The 19,429-nt window shown below is 40.1% G+C and overlaps 1 protein-coding gene across 9 annotated transcripts in view; it reads left to right on the top strand.

The window, feature by feature from the left end:
• Positions 1-19,429, top strand: part of SLC9A9 (solute carrier family 9 member A9) — a 685,137-nt gene that overhangs the window by 379,307 nt on the left and 286,401 nt on the right. For all 9 annotated transcript variants that reach the window (XM_084989945.1, XM_084989943.1, XM_084989947.1 and 6 more), the window contains 2 exons: positions 3,142-3,280; positions 7,204-7,309. In XM_084989945.1, coding sequence (XP_084846071.1) covers positions 3,142-3,280; positions 7,204-7,309 — 245 coding nt within the window. The remainder of the gene's footprint in view (positions 1-3,141; positions 3,281-7,203; positions 7,310-19,429) is intronic.

Genomic DNA, 19,429 nt, shown 5'->3' with positions numbered 1-19,429 from the left:
CTCTATCCTTGTGTACAGGAGAGTGCCGCTCATGTTCCTTCCAGGCATGAAATTAAAGGTTCTGGTACCTGAACTCATATTGCTCTTGTAGTCACAGCCACACTCGCTCGACTATCCAGATGTGGGTTCATGTTTTCCTCCCCAAAAGATCACTTTTTTAAGGGAGAAAAAAGAAATCTACATTTTTTTTGGCTGCACCCATGGCATGTGAAAGTTCCTGGGCCGGGGATCAAACCTGAGCCACAGCAGGTTTGATCCTTAACCACTAGGCTGCCAGGGAACTCCAAAAGCTACATTTTAAATTTAGTAGCTATATGATCTTTATTTCTCTGACCATTAGTCTCTGTATTTTATTTTTTAAAAGATGAGGGGAGAAAAGAAAGAAAAAGGACAGGTAACCAACCTGCATGATTTACCTGGCAGAGGTGTTATAGAAATGAATAAATTTGTAAAGTAAGAATAAGAGGACTAAATATAAGGTAAATGCGATGGCTTTTTGTATATTCTTAACATGGAATGTAAAGCTCTGAGTGATGCTACCTACCTACCCTTATCCCTCTGCAGATGCCCACAGACATGCTCCCAGGCTGCAGCCATAGCTATCTGGCTCTACCTTGAAGTGCCCTCCACTCTCCCACCTCCTCACCTTTGCTTCCACTTTTTTCTCTGAGTGGAATACCCTCTCCCCATCATCAGTTGTTGACTTGCTTCCTTGCTCAATGCCATCCCCTCTATTCTGAAATAGTGCTCATTTCCTCATTTGCCCCATAAATGCTATACATCTTGTCACACTCAGCACTGGGAGTAGAGCTAGCTGTCATCTGTATCGTAGGCTCCTCTGCCTTTGCCTTGCCTGTGTTCAATAAAATGTTTGTAGGCTCCAATTCTGCTTCTCTTCTCTATGCCCTTCCCTGCCTGCCCCCAACACCTGCACCTAATGTATCACCTGGTACCTAGCAAATACCCTGTGCATCCTGAGTAACATCCTAGGCACTTTACGGTTGGCAAGTTCACTCGACAAGTCTCCATAGATCAAGGAGAATTAAGCTCTTCCTTTCAGTTAAGCCAAACACCACAGGTAAGGTATGGAGTTTGGCTGTACCTTGTTGGGTGGGGATCAAAGCCCAGGAAGCAAACAACATCTCCCAAAATGCAGACTGTGAACCAGTGGGGATACCCAGATGATGTTGGGTGACACACGGGGGAACTTTTTTTTTCAGATTTAATAATTACATAATCTCATATGTATTAAAAAGCAATAGAATAAGCACATTAAATCTATGATTTCCTAGTATTATTTTTAAAATAATATTTTCATTTGAATAAAAATGTATGATTTAAAGACAAATGTTACATAAATAATGACATGGAATATGGCTAAGAGGTGTAGTGGCAGTGCTTCAAGCTTGGGAAGTACAGGGCAGAGAAAACACTTGTGGGGGATGCAAAGGTGAGGATGGAGGCAAAAAGGGTCCTGTTCTGCATCGGATCTGCTGGGAACATCCTTAGGATTTAACAGAATTATTTACAAAACTGTGTTATTGTGCAAAAAACTTTATTCGAAAGGCAAACTGCAACTGGAATGTTTTCTCGTCTCTATTATTTCTTCATGAGAATGAAGAAATATGTTCACATAAGCTCACACACGTAGCTTTGGGCAGCAAGTTTCAGAATGGCTGTGGGGTTTTATACTCTTTCCCAGGACTATCAGCTACAAAGGACTCAAATATGGGTTTGCTTTTCCTTTTTTTCTGCAAAGCACAACACTTTACAAAGAGAAAAACACTTCAAAGGCAATCCCTTTCTCGCATACATTTCAGGGCTGCATTTGAGATCCACATTTATCTTCCTTATCCAATTACGTGATCAAAGCAGAAGTGTTTGGCCTACTTTGGGGGTTTAAAGACATCCAGGGAAAAAGTAGAAACATTTAAAATTACCTTTTTTATTCCATACATCTTCCTGGAGGAGAATTGGAATCCACTCCCCCTGCTCTCTCTTAACTAGTCTCTAGACACAAAAAATCAGGCTGGAGAGTTAACGTGCTCTAATCATTCAGGCCATAAAAGATTCAGCTACATCTCTGTAAAATCCAATCTCATCTCAAGTCAGTGTGTCTAGTGTAATGTTTGCTCTCTACAGGACTAGAGAGTCCCTTCCAGAAGCACTGAGAAACTCTTGATTTTACCAGATTAGCTTTAAAGATTTTATATTGAAATAAAAACTGCAAAAAAAAAAAAAAATCCAGAATGTTACTTTGTTAGTCTCCCCAAAGCTATTGGTTCTAGCACATCTGTTCATTTGAATGCTACCTTATGGAGTTCATGTCTCCCAAAATAGGACATACCTTGTCTTTTACATTAACACTGTGAGGTTTGGGTCCTGGTTTGAAAAAAAAAAAAAAAAAGCAAATACGACGTCCTCAAAAATATTTAAGTGAGCAGACTGCCTATTGGTGGATTGATTTTTCTCAGTGGATATAAATCTGTTGGCAGCCACCAGAATTGGGGTATAAAAGATGACCCCTGGCAGCTGCTGCCATTTGTTTCAGTGGGAAAATGAGAGTTTTGTCTCTCCCAAGGGGTCAATATTGTGATGCTCAAAACGTCATTGGAGCTCTGTTTCTGAAGGGTTACACTGAAGAGGAGCAATGCTTTGTAGTTTATGACAAGATTACAGCAGAATATTTTGTGCATGCTGTGATTTGTATCACCCATTTGTGCACAGGCCATAAAAGTGCACATTTTATCAGGAACATTTGTGAATATATAACAGCACTGAAGACATATGGCCACTAAATAATTCACAGTTATCTATCTCCTCAGCAGAATCCTTATACACCTACAATGTTTTAATGCCTAGTTTGCTCAGAAACAATATTCTTTACGACCCCTCCAATATAAAAATGTTTACTGACTGGCAGCAATATATGGATCCCATGGGATTGGGCTGTAAGGAAGGGGAAACCTTTCCACCTTATCCACCTCTCCTTGTCCTCATCTGTTTCCCCTGAACTCTTCCAACTAGCACCTAAAGTGGGTGTTTTTGCCCTTCCCAAAAATGGGTGCTCAATTCTGATGTCTGGTGGTTGAGTCATGAGATGGGAGTCACTGACTAACCTTCACTCTCTTCTCTTTTCAGTTCTATATCCATTTACAGTCCCAAGGAGAATCCAAATGCATTTGATGCTGCAGCATTCTTCCAGTCCGTGGGAAATTTCCTGGGGATCTTCGCTGGGTCGTTTGCAATGGGGTCAGCATATGCTGTTGTCACGGCACTGATATCCTTTGTATGTGGAAAGCTGGGGACTGTTAAGAGCAGTCAAGGTTCTGGGATGTTTCTGTGGGTGGACAAATTTCAGGCCAGGAAGTGGCTGCATAGTCTTGTTTAAGTGCAGTACAGCACCACTGGGGCCATCTTGACTCTGAGCCACCCCTAGAAGCGTAGGTTGATACCAGTGGATGAAGGGACCAGGCTCTTTTCCTGTCCAAGGCCAGTTTTCACACTACTCATACTGTCTGACCTAGGATATCAAAGGTCTTAAAAAATTACCACCTAGGAATACAGGGGTATCATGATTGGCTATATTAGAGTCGAGAGGAAGAATTGAAGATCCAAGGTCAGGAATGAATAGGATTGACTGGGAGTGGTAAACTAGGCATTTTCTGCCTCCCTTTTAAACTTGTATCAATCATTAGTTCACAGGATTGGCCCAGCCAGAGATCACTGTGGGTTTAAACAAGCATGCATGGCTATTTTATGGAAGGGAAACAGCAAGCAATGCAGATACGATGTTTGTCATTGGCAATTGTGTCTTCTCATTCTCTCTTTTTCAGTAGAGAAGCAAGAGGATGGGTAGAGTTCTTAGAGGACTTGAGCCAGGGAAAGAAGCTGGTCTGGTGGGCTCTTCACTTAAAATAGTTGGTAAGGCAAAAATAAGTCACATTTAAAGAGGAAAGCCAGAACGCTGATGTCAAGTGTGAGGGCTTAACAGAGGCTGCTGAAAAAAGGCAGAGAAAAAGGCCAAAGACCTTGAGAAAAAGAAAAAGAAGAAAGGAGAAAGGTGCTAAAGGGGTCAGGAGTCAAGGAAAAGAAAGCAAAATGTTGGTGAGGACTGGCCCAGAAGTTCACTGAGCAATAGCTAAAAAGCTAGGTTCTACTAAAGGTTTCTAAGTCAGAAGATGAAAAAAACATAGACACTGCCTTTAAATAATGACCAACTTGGAAAGACAAGCTCTAGAGTAAGGGTTGGATAGAAAATGAGAGTGCCAAACCACAGCCAACTTATTAAGACTATAAATATTCAAATCAGGATGAGGCTATTGTGTCTGGAATAGTCCAACAGACTCTTGGCCAATCTTATGATTCTGGAAAATAATCTGAAAAGTATTTTTTACATGCAGAATGGGACTTGGGCTTGACCTGAAAGATAGGTAGGATACATGCAAAGGCTACATAATAAGCAATTCAAGAGAAGGCCAGTATTCATGAAGATGTGAGGAGGGGACTGCTGTGGCCCATGGCAGTCATGCCTGAGAGAATGGAGGGCTCCGTCTGGCAAGCCGTGGGTGATAAGCTGGTAATAGCAGGATGGCATCAGCTGGTGGAGTATCTTGGAGTGTTATTCAAAGGAGTCTGAGCTTCTTTCTGTTGTCCACAATTAGCTATTTAGGGTTTCTGCTCAGGAGAGTGACACTGAAAGTCCTGTCCTTAGAACATAAATGAGGAACTGATGTGTAGAGTGAAAGAGAGGAGGAGGATTAAAATCAAGGAAAACTGTGATGAACTGTGGGGGAAAATCAGGAAGGAGGTCAATGTTCAGAAGAATCTCTAGGACTTAGTGATGGTTGGTTATAAGAGATAAAGAAGAGAAGAGAATCAAAAGGCCACCCCAGAGTTTTGTCCTGGAAACCCTGGAGAATGTCAACTCCACTGACAAAAATAAAGCCAGCCAGAAAAGGTCGGACTGACTTCCAACAAAAATAAGAACTAACAATCTATCTGTTATTGGTGACATGTCAGGCAGAGAAATACAGTTATTCTCCCAATTTTCAACTGAAGAAATGGACACATAAGTTTAGACAATTTGACCAAGGTCATACAGCTAGGACATTTCAAGACAGGGATTTAAAGCCAGATCTTTGGCCCCAGGGACTGCCCTAAGTAGAGGAGCTGAGATTGGAACTTTTCTCTGCCTGCTGCACAGGGAATGTATGGACACATAAGTAAACAAATTGATAAGGAAAGGGAAAACTATTCCTGGAGATTGGACTTATGCCCTGAGATGGGTCCAGATCTTAGAGATATGATACAGAAAAGGAAGAGAGAGGGGCTCAGAAATAGTGGTGGCGCCCTCTGGCCTTGGCTCTCACAAACTCAGGCTGCAAAGGAGACAAGAGTATGGTCAATTCCACCATCATAACCAGCTGGGTACCTCCATAACTAGGCAAAGCCTCCTCAGGATGTGGGCCCCTGGACTCTGGACAAGTTGGGGCTTCACTCAGAACTGAACCTCTAATGGCCGTGGAAAGAGAAGAACCCCTTATGCCCACTGTTACTGAATCTGGCCCGAGTATTGTCTTTAAAACACACTATAAGAGGGGATTCAGTGAAACAAACTTCATAGAAACAAAGCCTTCCCTCTGAGTAACAAGAGCAGATGCTAGAGAAGGGGTTAAGGGCAGCCCATACTTTCCTCTAGATAAAGAATTGTCTCCAGATCCTTACTGAATCTCTTTCCAGAAAAGATGTTTTACAAAACAAATTTATTCAAATCTCCCTAGTTGAAAAACTTACACATTCCTTCTTGCATACAGGGCCCTCTTCTGAGTTCTTAACATATTGTAAGTGGTTTATATACCTAAGACATAAGTCGCATCCTTATGTGCAATTCAGGCATGGAAACCAAGGCACAGAGTGGCCAGGGGATGCATCTAAGCTGATACAATGAATGAGCCCAGGTAGAGGTGGTTGCTTTCTGAAGACCACACTCCCAACTGTGACATTATCCTTGGTATTTTTTGTAAGATTGTTTTTAAGACTTAAAAAACAAACATTTTTAGGAGTTCCTCAGTGGCATAGTGGGTTAAGGGATCCAGTGTTGTCACTGCTGTAGTTTGGATTGCTGTTGTGGCTTGGGTTTGATCCCTGGCCAGGGAACTTTTACATACCAAGGGTGTGGCAAAAAAATTTTAAAAAAACAACACCTTTTTAAATATATGTCGTCTCTTTTTACTCTCCACACTGTGCGAGTAGTTATTATTCTTATTGCCAATTCACCTAGGATACAAATAAGGCTCAGAGAAGCTCAAAAATCACACAGCCAGTGACTTGCAGAGCCAAGGTTCAAACCCAGATCTTCTACTAAACAGCTCTTGATGTGGAACTTTTTTTTAGATTTTGTCCTAGAAGCACAAAAACGCAATGTAACATCTTATCTGTCAGGGCATTTTCTGCCTAATGATGGACACAATTGCAGTGTAGCCCTTTCCTATCTAGCACCTTCTCCTAATCATCTCCCTGTAACCCATTCTTTGCATGACTCAGATCACCGTGCAGTTGTTCTATTTGCAACTTATAGACTATTGATCAAGTTTCACCCTGGCCAAAATGAACCATTGCCTGCCAAAGAGCATCTTGCTTGACCTAGAAATAATACACCTTTTCTTCCATCCTACTCATACAAAGAGGGCCTGGGTGGCAGCTTCCCTATCACTGAATGTAAATGCTCCTCCTCATCCAATTTACATTCCCAAGAAAGAAGGCCCTTCAAGATGATCTGTCCATAGCCCAGGGCTCCCCAGGGAGCAGTGTCCTTCTCTGATGTTGATGTGCTGGCAGCACATCACCTAGCCACATGCTCCTTGGCCTTGTTTTCCCAGATCTGCCAGTCTCCTGAAGGGCACACCCCAAGGACTGAGGCCAATTCTCAGAGATTTTGTGTCTACACTTAGCTGATTTTCTCCTCTTAGTAAGATGTCTTTTTTTATCTGAACCCCAGTTTGCATTTTTACAAGAGTGCTCAGCCCCCAGTGGAGCATGAAACTCATGCTGGCCTTCAAAGTAAGCCTCAGTGAGAGTTACAGTCGTGCCTGAAAATCAGTTCTCTCATCTAAAACTATTACAACCAGATTAGTTTTTTTCTTAGTTAAAAAGGAGATTCATCTGTAAAAACAGTTGTTTCCCTTAACGTGTCTCTGTCACTTGACCAAATTTACCAAACTGTGTGAGTTCCCCATGCTGGAAACAGGCCTGTTTTTCCTCCTGTCCTGGAGCGCCTTCCTGTCTGCCGAGGCCGCTGGCCTAACAGGTCAGTGCTTTGTTCTGCAAACTGGATGTGTGGCTACGTGTGTGTCCCCCCGCACCACACACACACGCACACGCACACACGCACACACACACACACACACACACACACACACATCCCCTTCCCTGACCCAGCAGGAGGTGAAATGAAATCTTTCATTGTAGGTTTGTGTCACATCCCTCCTGGGTACCTTGTGGAGGGGAAAAAAAATCATTCATTTATATAACAGCTCAACCAGAAGTCTCCAAACTGCCATTTCCTCTTCTCTCCTTGCTGGTCAGGAAGGGGATGTTGAAATCTATGAATGACTGATGTTTGAAAGTGATGGATGACTTTATAATGGGAGTCTCTGCTCAGAGTGTGAAGGGACGCCCACCTGCTGCAAAGAACAGGGTTGTGGCTTTTCTTTGGCTGTTAACAGTGATGCCCACCTAGGAAGCCTCTCCTGGGTGCACACCTCCACACACAGCAGTTTTTAAAATCTTTGCAGACACTCCACGGCAGGCCAGAAAATGAGGAGCTAACATGGTGGTTCCAGAGTTTAATATCTCTTACCGTAGAAGGTCTATATGTAGAGTCCTCTGAGGTGGAACAGTTGATAGAGAAAGAAGCAGTGCCTAAGGTCCTGGGGGCCACCCATCCTGTATCTGGATTCAGGGCAATTAGATTGCCTTTCTGCAACAGCGAGGGTTTACACTTGGCTAGCTTCAACGATTGGGTGCTTTTCCATGTAGAAGAATCACTGTGGCTCTGAGCAAATGTCAAGCTATTTCTCTCCTTTGCCCGAGTTTCCTGCTTCTTCTGGGGTTCACTCCTGGATCCCTGCCTGCTCACTACATCTTAATTGAATTCAAGTGGTGAGACTCCCCCCTTGAAGTGCTAAGATACGCCTCCCTGGGCATATCTTGCATTTTCATAGGTGATACTTTAAGTGTAAATAATAATAAAAGTTGACATATAGTGAAAGTGTACCATGATCCACGTGCTGGCTAACTGTCTTTCATGGGTATTCTCATTAATTTACAGAAAGACCCAAATTTAGTTACTATACTCTGGTTACTTATCTAACAATACATGGTAGACTGGGATTTCAAACTTAAGAGATCTGATTGCAGAGCCTGGAATCATGGGTACCAATGACTGCTACCTTGAATGAAATTCTACCTATGGAATATGATGCAGGCCCCCAAGAGTAGGAAGATATTTGGAGCTCCAAGAGCCTTCGAGTCCACTTGCTTCTAGACTGGTTTGGGATCTCCTGTGAAAGCCATGGCAAATCTTTTTTTATAATGATAAGCTGTCACTCTAGGAAGCTGACCTGTCTTACTTCATAGCCACGGGAACCAGACAATTCCCACAGGCTTTGAGGGTCTGTTTCTGATACAGACAGCCACCCTGCCAGATCTTATGATACATAATCAAGATGACATTACGAGAGTCCGCCCTCCCGGGCCCTTGTATCATTCCAAGTCATTCCAACACAACATCCATTATATTAGTGCCTTACCATGTTATTACAGAGGTTGCCAAAGAGCATACACATTCCAGAGAAAAAGAATACTAGTGTTCCTTAAATGAAATATTAGAGGAAACAATTTACATCAGTCATTCAAAAATTTTGATTTCCTTTCTTCCACATTCTATGCTTTATTCAGCACTTAATTTGTTGTAAAATAATATAAATAATGTTAAAAATTAGAATGAGGTATTTGACCCTCTGGAAAGGTAAATTAGTATCTTAATTCACCTGATATTTTATAGTCTACTGTTGAACTTTGTAATAAACACACACATACATTCCCCATGCCTAAGATTTTTTTCAGTGTGTCAATTGTCTTAGTATTTCCTGTCCCGTTTCAACAAGATCTTATTTTCTTAACTCATTTAAAGGTTATGGTCCATGTATGAATGGCTAGTTTATCTGTGCCTTGTTATTCTGCCACTGTTTTCAACAGGATATCCTTATTAGACGTCATGCATATCACCTCTAAGGAGCCAGCATCGTGGGTTGTGTGGCTGCAGGTGTGGGCCTCAGTAGCAAAAAGATCCAAATGTCCACAGTTGCGTCCAGGGAAGTGCTCACATCCAAAACAGTAGATTAAGCAACATGCCCAACAGGCATTTGATACAAACCAGACTTTAGGTGTGAGCACTTTGTATTGCCAAAGACCAAGCCTGCTTAGTCCAAATTACTTATGCGTTTGTTTATTATTTAATCCTTGCCTATTTCTAAATTGGATTAGAGACAACTCATAACATGAACCATGTATATCATGGGACCATTTAGTTGAGGGTAGACACTCAACTGCTTTGGGATGGAGTTTTTCTGCAAAATTAGGCAGCTGTTCATTGCTGTGGTCTGGCAATAAATATAGCTTTGAGCTTTCTGGCAGCCAAAGCCGAAAGGGAAACATGATGAATTATGTAGGAATAATATAGAATTAAAAATGAATCACACTTATTTCTAAAAACGGGCAACCTTTTTTTTCCCTAAAATTTTAGGGAAATTCATCACATGCTTCTTTATGTAAGGGCCTCTGAGTACCATAATGGACAATATATTGTTTTAGACAAGATGGAGAGCCATTCTTCATGCAGTCGTTTCTCATATCAACTTTCAATGTGGTATTAAATCACAATTCTCTGAAGGTATTTCATATAATAAGAAAATCCTTCTAGTTTTAGTCCACAAGTAAACTAATATAATGCAAAGCCAAAATCTAGAAAATTAAAAAAAAAATGCTTAACAAATGAATATTTGATAATGAATACAGTGAATGAAATGAAATGAGCTCTTAAATCGTTTATGAGTGATAGTGATAACCTGCAATCCCAGGGCCTTTTACACATCAATGTCTGTCCTAGGTCCTAGGAATGGCATTTACAACCAGAGGTTTTCCAACAATTCCCCAGGCCCTGACATTGCTAGGTGGTTGTTCAAGGATGCCCATCAAGTGAGCAGGGCTCCAGGTTTGCCGCCCTACTTCACTCCTCTTTTTGTTTCCACAAATTGGGTTTCTACATAAGATTTCGTTTGAAAAACGAATTTCTGGGAGTTCGCATCTTGGTGTAGTAGAAATGAATCTGACTGGTAACCATGAGGTTGCGGGTTCAATCCCTGGCCTCGTTCAGTGAGTTAAGGATCCAGTGTTGCCTTGAGCTGTAGTGTAGGCCGGCAGCTGCAGCTCCAATTCGACCCCAGCCTGGCAACTTCATATGCTGCAAGTGTGGCCCTAAAAAAAGAAAAGAAAAGAAAAAAAGAATTTCTGTTGCTTTAAACAAAATACATCTGTTTTTGAGAACATTTTTTTTTTTTTTTGCTTTATCTTACTACCAAGTTTAAGGCATATATACTGCAGAAAATTTGGAGAATGCTGACTCACAGAAGGAAATAAAATTAGAGTTACCTGTTTTCTCACTGCCTGTTAATAGCTTTTGTTTGTATTTGTCTGAGTCCATATTCATACACTTAATTTAATATATATCTGCATAGATATATGTAATTATATTTTTATCTTTAAGTAACTTGCTTTTTTCACTCAGTAATTTATAATGAATATTTTTCATGGCATTAAGTGTTCTTCTCTATTATTATTTTTAATGGCTGCCTGGTACTATGTCATATTAACTTGCTGTAATTTATTATACTAACCTTTTGATTGTTTATAGTTTTCAACATTATTAATATGATTGCAGTGGTAATCCTTACAGACTGATGAATGAACTTCTATTTATTTAACTGCCTAAAAATAAAATTCTTGTGTTAATAAAAATGCTGAAATTTTAATGTCTTAGAAAAATTCATCCAAGTTATCCTCCAGAAAATTTGGATTCTTTTATATTTCCTCTATCAATGTAAGTGTTCATTCACTCATATCTTCACCAGCCTACATCATATTCATCCCTACTAATATGATGATCAAGTTCCATTTCATTCAGATTTAAATTTATTACATTTTTACTGAGGAGATCATTTTAATTATATATCATTGGCAATTTGTATTTCTCCTTTGGCAAACTGCCTGTTAATGCCCTTTGTCTTTTTTTCTACTGAGGTGCTTATCTTTGTTACATTAAATTTTAGAAGCTCTTTATCTGTTAAAAAAATTAGACTTTTGACTGTCATGTAAGCTATAAATATTCTCCAGTTCATAGTTTTGCCTTTTAAATATGTTATGTTTAGGTAAGGTAAAATGTCATTATAGAAATTTCAAGTTTCATATGGTTAATTTTATCTCTTCCTTAGAAAGCCCAAGACTTTGTTGATTTCTACTTAAAAGCTCAGGATTTATTACAATAATGTATACATCCTTTTAATACTTGTCTGGTTTTATTCTTGTATTGGGATCCAATTGGAATTTTTTTCGGTATGAGGTGCAGGATATAGTAGGGATTTGATTTTCTTCCTAGGTTGTTACTCACTAATCCTAACAACTTTAACCTGTGAATTTATAATATAATGCCCATGTATGTAAGTACATATATGTGTGTGTATGTTCTGGGCTTTCTATTGTCCACTGGACTTTTGCTCTTCACTATTTTCATCAATCCATTTCTCACTTCCCTTTCCCATTTTCAAGAGATTTTTTACTATACTCACATATTTATATCCAAAATGACTTGAAAATTACTTTATGTTTCAAACAGAAAATAACTTTAGGGTTATGATTGGAGTTGTATTAAATTTTTAGATTAATTTGAGGAGAAGTGGTGTTTTTACAGTGTTGACTCTTCCCATTGAGGAATATGTTATGTCTCTCCATTTATTTAAGTCATCTTTTATGGCCCTTAGTAAATTTTTATAGTTGTTTTCACATTAGACCTACAAATTTCTTATTAAGTACTTTTAAAGCTATTTCACATTTTGGCATACTATGATGAATGGAAACTTCTTTCATTATAGTTTCTGGATGGCTGTTGTTTGTTTATGTGCATCTTGACTTCACTATGCTATTTGATTTACTCTCTGCAGTGCTGAAATATAGAACCAGAGCTGATGTGTAGAATTAGGATTGATGGGCTGAAGGTATATTAGACTATCAGGTCCACGAAGGCTATATCAGCACCAGTAGTGTGGCCAAAGCATGCGAGGCATTCAATATCTTTTGAGCAATGGAATGAATGATTTTAGCTCAACAAAAGGAAAACTTTCCAAATATGAATAACAGGCTGTTTTATAAGGTAGCGAATGCCTTGCCTGATAATATTCTCACAGATTCTACATGCCCACTGGTCAGGGTATTCCAGAGCAGATTCACACAGCTAAATGACATATCATACATTACATTAATCTGCAATTTCATTTCCCCAGTTGTTAAGTTAAAATAGAGACATGTAGACCTGAGGAAACAAGAGCTTAGTCTAAAGAATATGGTGGGCATATGTCAGTTTGGGTTGCCCGGCACCAATTCTCATTTTCATGAGTAACAGCATCCTTATATTATTGGGAAACGACCCCTCTTACTCAGATACCATCTTGTTAATCAAGGACCTCACCCTCCCCTGCCAAAGAGAATTGGGACATTTGAAGCTAGCTCAACCAGACGCTCTTTCCCTGGAGTGTCACCTTTAGAAGGGAGCTAGAAGGATAAATAATAGTTGACACCTGTACTTTCCAACAGCAAGACCCTTCTGGGACTCTCTATTTATTCCTGCCACAGATCCCTAGAGCTGCCTTTATGCCTCTTCCCTCCAATAAACTCCTTTCTTTTTGTTATTACTCAAATGAATTTATCACATCTGTAGTTGTATAATGACCATAACAATCCAATTTCACAGGATTTCCATCACACAGCCCAAGCACATCTCCCTACCTCCCAAACTGGCTCCTCTGGAGACCATAGGTTTTTCAATGTCTGTGAGTCAGCATCTGTTCTGCAAAGAAATTCAGTCTGTCCTTTTTTCAGATTCCAGGTGTCAGTGAAAGCATTTGATGTTGGTGTCTCATTGTATGGCTGACTTCACCTAGCATGATAGTTTCTAGGTCCAGCCATGTTGCTAAAAATGCTGTTATTTCATTCCTTTTAATGGCTGGGTAATATTCCATTGTGTATATGTACTACTTCTTCTTGATCCACTCCACTGTTGATGGACATTTAGGTTGTTTCCATGTCTTGGCTATTGTAAATAGTGCTGCAATGAACATTGGAGTACATGCGTCTTTGCGAGTCATGGTTTTCTCTGGATAGATGCCCAGGAGTGGGATTGCTGGACCAGATGGTAGTTCTATTTTTAGTTTTCTGAGGAATCTCCATACTGCTTTCCACAGTGGTTGCACCAATGTACAATCCCACCAACAGTGTACGAGGGTTCCTTTTTCTCCACACCCTCTCCCGCACTTATTCTTTGTAGACTTTTGGATGATGGCCATTCTGGCTGGTGTAAGGTGGTACCTCAGAGTGGTTTTGATTTGCATTTCTCTAATAATGAGTGATGTTGAATGTCTTTTCATGTGTTTTTTTGGCCATCTGTATGTCTTTGGAGAACTGTGCGTTTAGATCTTCTGCCCATTTTTGGATGGGGTTGTTTGTTTTTTTGGTATGGAGTTGCAGAAGGTGTTTATAACTTTTGGAGCTGAATCCCTTGTCAGTTGATTCACTTGCAAAGATTATCTCCCATTCTGTGGGTTGTCTTTTCATTTTGTTTAGGGTTTCCTTTGCTGTGCAGAAACTTTGAAGTTTTATTGGGTCCCATTTGTTTATTTTTGTTTTTATTGTCAACACTCTAAGAGGTGGATCTGAGAAGATGTTGCTGTGGTTTATGTCAGAGAGTGTTTGGCCTATGTTTTCCCCTAAGAGTTTTATACTGTCTGGTCTTATATCTAGGTCTTGAATCCATTTGGAGTTTATTTTTGTGTGTGGTGTTAGAGAGTGTTCTAATTTCATTGTTTTCCATGTGGCTGTCCAGTTTTCCCAGCACCACTTATTGAACAGGCTGTCCTTTCTCCATTGTATATCCTTGCCTCCTTTGTCATCGATTAGTTGATTGGAGGTGTGTGGGATGAATTCTGGGCTTTCTATCCTGTTCCACTGATCTATATTTCTGTCTTTGTGCCAGTACCATATGGTTTTGATGAGTGTTGCTTTGTAGTAGAGTCTTATGTCTTATGTCCGGAAGCCTGATTCCTCCAGCTCCTCTTTTCTTTTTCAGGATGTCTGTGGCTATTCTGGGTCTTTTGTGCTTCCAAACAAACTTTAGAATATTTTGTTCGAGTTCTGTGAAAAATGTCCTTGGTAATTTGATAGGGATTGCATTGAATCTGTAGATTGCCTTGGGTACTATAGTCATTTTGATAAAATTGACTCTTCCAATCCACGAGCATGGTATATCTTTCCATCTATTTGTGTCATCTTTGATTTCTCTCATCGGTGTCTTATCGTTTTCAGAGTACAGGTCTTTTGTCTCTTTAGGTAGGTGTACTCCTAGGTATTTTATTCTTTTGGATGTGATGGTAAATGGTATTGTTTCCCCACTATCTCTTTCTGATCTTTCATTGTGAGTATATAGAAATGCCATCGATTTTTGTATCCTGCGACTTTGCCAAATTCGTGGATGAGCTCTAACAGTTTTCTGGTAGAGTCTTTAGGATTCTCTAGGTATAGTATCATGTCATCTGCAAATGGGGATAGTTTTACTTCTTCCTTTCCAGTTTGGATTCTTTCTATTTCTTTTTCTTCTCTGCTTGCTGTGACTAGGACTTCCAGAACTATGTTGAAGAATAGTGGTGAGAGCAGACATCCTTGTCTTGTTCCTGATCTCAATGGGAATTCTTTCAGCGTTTGACCATTGAGAATGATGTTCTCTGTGGGTTTGTCATATATGGCCTTTATTATGTTGAGGTAGGTTCCGGTTATGCCCAATTCTTGAAGGGTTTTCATCACAAATGGGTGTTGGATTTTGTCAAAGGCTTTTTCTGCATCATCTATTGAGAGGATCATATGGTTTTTAATCTTCAGTTTGTTAATGTGGCATATCACACTGATGGATTTGTGGATATTGAAGACCCCTTGCATCCCTGGGATAAATCCCCCTTGATCATGATGTCCAATCCTTTTCACGTATTGTTGGATGCGGTTTGCTAGTATTTTGTTGAGGATTTGTGCATCGATGTTCATCCGTGAAATTGGCCTGTAGTGTTCTTTTTTTGTGGTATCTTTGGCTTTGGTATCAGGGTGATGGTGGCCTCACAGAATGAGTTTGGGAGTATCCCGTCCTCTGCAATTTTTTGAAACAGTTTCAGAAGGGGAGGTGTGAGCTCTTCTCTATAAATGTTAGATAGAATTCGCCTGTGAAGCCATCTGGTCCTGGACTTTTGTTTGTTGGAAGTTTTTTAATCACAGTTTCAATTTCAGTTCCTGTGATTGGTCCATTCATCTTTTCTGTTTCACCTTGGTTTAGTCTTGGAAGATTGTCCTTTTCTAAGAATTTGTCCATTTCTTCTAGGTTTTCCATTTTATTGGCGTATGTGTAGTTGCATACAGTAGTCTCGTACGATCCTTTGTATTTCTGTGGTGTCCGTTGTTACTTCTCCTTTTTCATTTCTAATTTTATTGATTTGAGTCCTCTCTCTTTTTTGCTTGATAAGTCTGGCTAAGGCTTTATCACTTTTGTTGATCTTTTCAAGGAACCAGCTTTTTGTTTCGTTGATCTTTTCTATGGTTTTCTGTGTTTCTATTTCATTGATTTCTGCTCTGATCTTTATGATTTCTTTCCTTCTACTGATGTTAGGTCTTGTCTGTTCTTCTCTCTCGAGCTGCTTGAGATGTAAAGTTAGCTTGTTTATTTGAGCTTTTTCTTGTTTCCTGAGGTGGGCTTGTATTGCTATAATCTTTTCTCTTGGAACGGCTTTTGCTGCATCCCATAGGTTTTGGAGTGTCGTATCTTCATTGTCATTTGCTGCTAGGTATTTTTTAATTTCCTCTTTGATTTCTTCAGTGAACCATTGGTTGTTTAGTAGCATGTTGTTGAGTCTCCACGTGTTTGTGTTTTTTGCAGTTTTTTTCTTGTTGTTGATTTCCAGTCATATGGTGTTGTGTGGAAAAGATGCGTGATATGATTTCAATTTTCTTGAAGTTACCGAGTTTGGATTCGTAGGCCAGGATGTGATCAATCTTAGAGAATGTTCCATGTGGTCTTGAGAAGAAGGTGTATTCTGTTGCTTTTGGATGGAATGTCCTATAAATATCTATGAAGTCCATCTGGTTTAATGCATCATTCAGGGCCTGTGTTTCCTTGTTGATTTTCTGTCTGGTTGATGTGTCCATTGCTGTAAGTGGGGTGTTAAAGTCCCCCACTATGATAGTGTTATTGTCAATTTGTCCTTTTAAGGTTGTTAGCAGTTGCCTTATATATTGTCGTGAACCTCTATTGTGTGCATAGGTATTTAAAATTGTTATATCGTCTTCTTGGATTGATCCTTTCATCATTAGGTAGTGACCTTCTTTGTCCCTTAAAATAGTCTTCATTTTAAAGTCTATTTTTTGTCTGATATAAGTATTGCTACTCCAGCTTTCTTTTGATTCCCGTTTGCAGGGAATATTTTCTTCCATCCTCTCACTTTCAATTTGTATGTGTCCCTAGAAGTGAAGTGGGTCTCTTGAAGACAGCATATATGTGGGTCTTGTTTTTGTATCCATTCAGCCAGTATATGTCCTTTGGTCAGGGCATTTAGTCCATTAACGTTTAAGGTAGTTATTGATATGTATGTTCTAATTGCCATTTTATTAATTGCTTTGGATTTGTTTTTGCTGCTCTTTTTTCTTTCCTTCTTCTTTTGTTCTTTCTGCCTATAGAAGTTCCATTAGTATTTGTTGTAAGGCTGGTTTAGTGTTGCTGAATTCTCTCAGCTTTTGCTTATCTGTGAAGTTTTGATTTCGCTTTCAAATCTGAATGAGATCCTTGCTGGGTAGAGTGTTCTTGGTTGGAGGTTTTTTCCTTTCATCACGTAAAGCATATCATGCCACTCCCTTCTGTCCTGCAGAGTTTCTGCTGAAAAATCTGCCTATAACCTTATTGGGGTTCCCCTGTATGTTATTTGTTTCTTTTCCCTAGCTGCTTTCAAGATTTTCTCTTTGTCTTTAATTTTGGTCAGTTTGATTAATACGGTGTTGGGGTATTCCTCCTTGGGTTTATTTTATATAGTACTTGTTGGGCTTCTTGGATTTGAGCGAGTGGTTCCTTCCCCATGTTAGGGAAGTTTTCAGCTATTATATCTTGGAATATTTTTTCTGTCTCCCTCTTTCTCTCTTCTTCTTCTGGCACCCTTATAATATGGATGTTGGTGCGTTTAATGTTGTCCCAGAGTTCTCTGAGATTCTCTTCATTTGTTTTCAATCTTTTTTCTCTTTTCTGTTCCGCATCTGTAATTTCCACTAGTCTGTCCTCCACCTGGTTTATCCTTTCTTCTGCCTCCTGTATTCTGCTGTTAGTTTCTTCTAGTGAAATTTTTATTTCAGTTATTGTATTTTTGCATCTCTTCTTGTTTAAGTTTTATATCTTGTATCTCTTTGGTCAGTGTTTCCTGTAAGTTATCCATCTTTGCCTCCAGTTTATTTCCAATGTCTTGCATCATCTTCAGCATCAACAGTCTAAAGTCTTTTTCCTGGGGACTGAGAATCTCCTCATGGCTTAGCTGACTTTCTGGGGTTTTTCCTTTCTCCCTCATCTGAGTTATAGTTCTCTGTCTTTTCATTTTGATAGGTTTTTTTGTGTGGTGACCATTTTGTAGATAATAGAGTTGTAGCATCTCTTACTTCTGATGTCTGCCTCCCTGTGGCTGATGTCAGTATGGGGGGCTTGCTGTAGCTTCCTGATGGGAGGGGCTGATGCCTGCCCACTGGTGGGTGGAGCTGATTCTACTCCCTCTGGTGGGTGAGGCTTTGTCTCTTGAATGGGATTAGAGGCGGAGCTGTGTGCCTTGGGAGTCTTTAGGCAGCCTGTTTACTGAAGGGTGGGGCTGTGATCCCACCTGGATTTTTGTTTGCCCTGTGGCTTCTCAGCAGCTGACTGAATGGCCACCTCCAGAGCAATGCATGCTGCCGATTATTCCTGAGAGCTTTGCTTCCAATATCCTTTCCTCACAGTCAGCCACATTCACTCCTGTTTACCCAGGATGTCCTCCAAGAACTGCAGTCAGGTTTGACCCAGATTCCTATGGAGATTTTGCTTTGCCCTGGGACCCAGTGCACATGAAAGTCTGTGTGCGCCTTTTAAGAATGGGGTCTCCATCTCCCCCAGTCCCGTGGAGCTCCTGCACACAAGCCCCACTGGCCTTCAATGCCAGATGCCCTGGGGGCTCTTTCTCCTAGTGCCAGATCCCCTCATGTGAGAGTTTGATGTTGGGCTCAGAACTCTCATTGCTGTAGGTGAGTCTCTGTGAACCAGTTACTTTCCAGTCTGTGGGGCTTCCCACCCATGAGGTATGGGGTTGCTTATATTGTGTAATTGCCCCTCCTACCTCCTGATGTGGCCTGCTCTTTGTCTTCTGGAGTAGGATATCTTTTTTAAGGTTTCCGGTCCATTTGAGTGAAGATTGTTCAGCCTTTAGTTGTGAATTTTGTTGTTTTTAGGAGAGAAGTTGAGCTCCAATCCTTCTATTCCGCCATCTTAATCCTGAGGTCATTCCTAAACTCCTTTCTGATTACCGTTGCCAGAATCAGTTTTTATTGCTTGCAAACAAAGAAACCTAAATAGTACAAGGGAAGGAATAATCCAAGAGGTATTTCAACAACCACAAAAAAAAACCTGCATGACTTTGTAACAATTCAGAAGAGAAGAGAGACTCAAAGACAGCACAGCCTTTAGGCCAGGATGTTTAGATCCGTCTTATGCCAGGTGCATACTGATGGACAAACAAAAAGAATCAAGCTTACAAAGACAGTTTGCACAGTGTTCATTATCTTTTTGATTCAGCTCCTTATAAGATTCATTACGAACACTTCAGTGTGAGGGTGGCTTGCCAATTACCACATCTTCTGCTTTCACTTTCAGTTGTTGCTAATTTGATGATGATCATTTGATTTATTTTGATCATCTTTTACTTCAAGGGCCACATTTGCAGGCACCTCATCTCAGTCTCTTGGAAATTGCACCTGCAAAATGTTCAGTAGTTACATAGAAGAACTT

This window comes from Sus scrofa, chromosome 13 (genome assembly GCF_054392235.1).
Source record: "Sus scrofa isolate SSC_HxYL_T2T_F1_AM1 chromosome 13, Sscrofa_HxYL_maternal_Yorkshire_Landrace_v2.0, whole genome shotgun sequence".
NCBI classification, from domain to species: domain Eukaryota; kingdom Metazoa; phylum Chordata; class Mammalia; order Artiodactyla; family Suidae; genus Sus; species Sus scrofa.
Note: the sequence above shows the minus strand (reverse complement) of the source record. Positions and strands in the feature narration are given on the sequence as shown.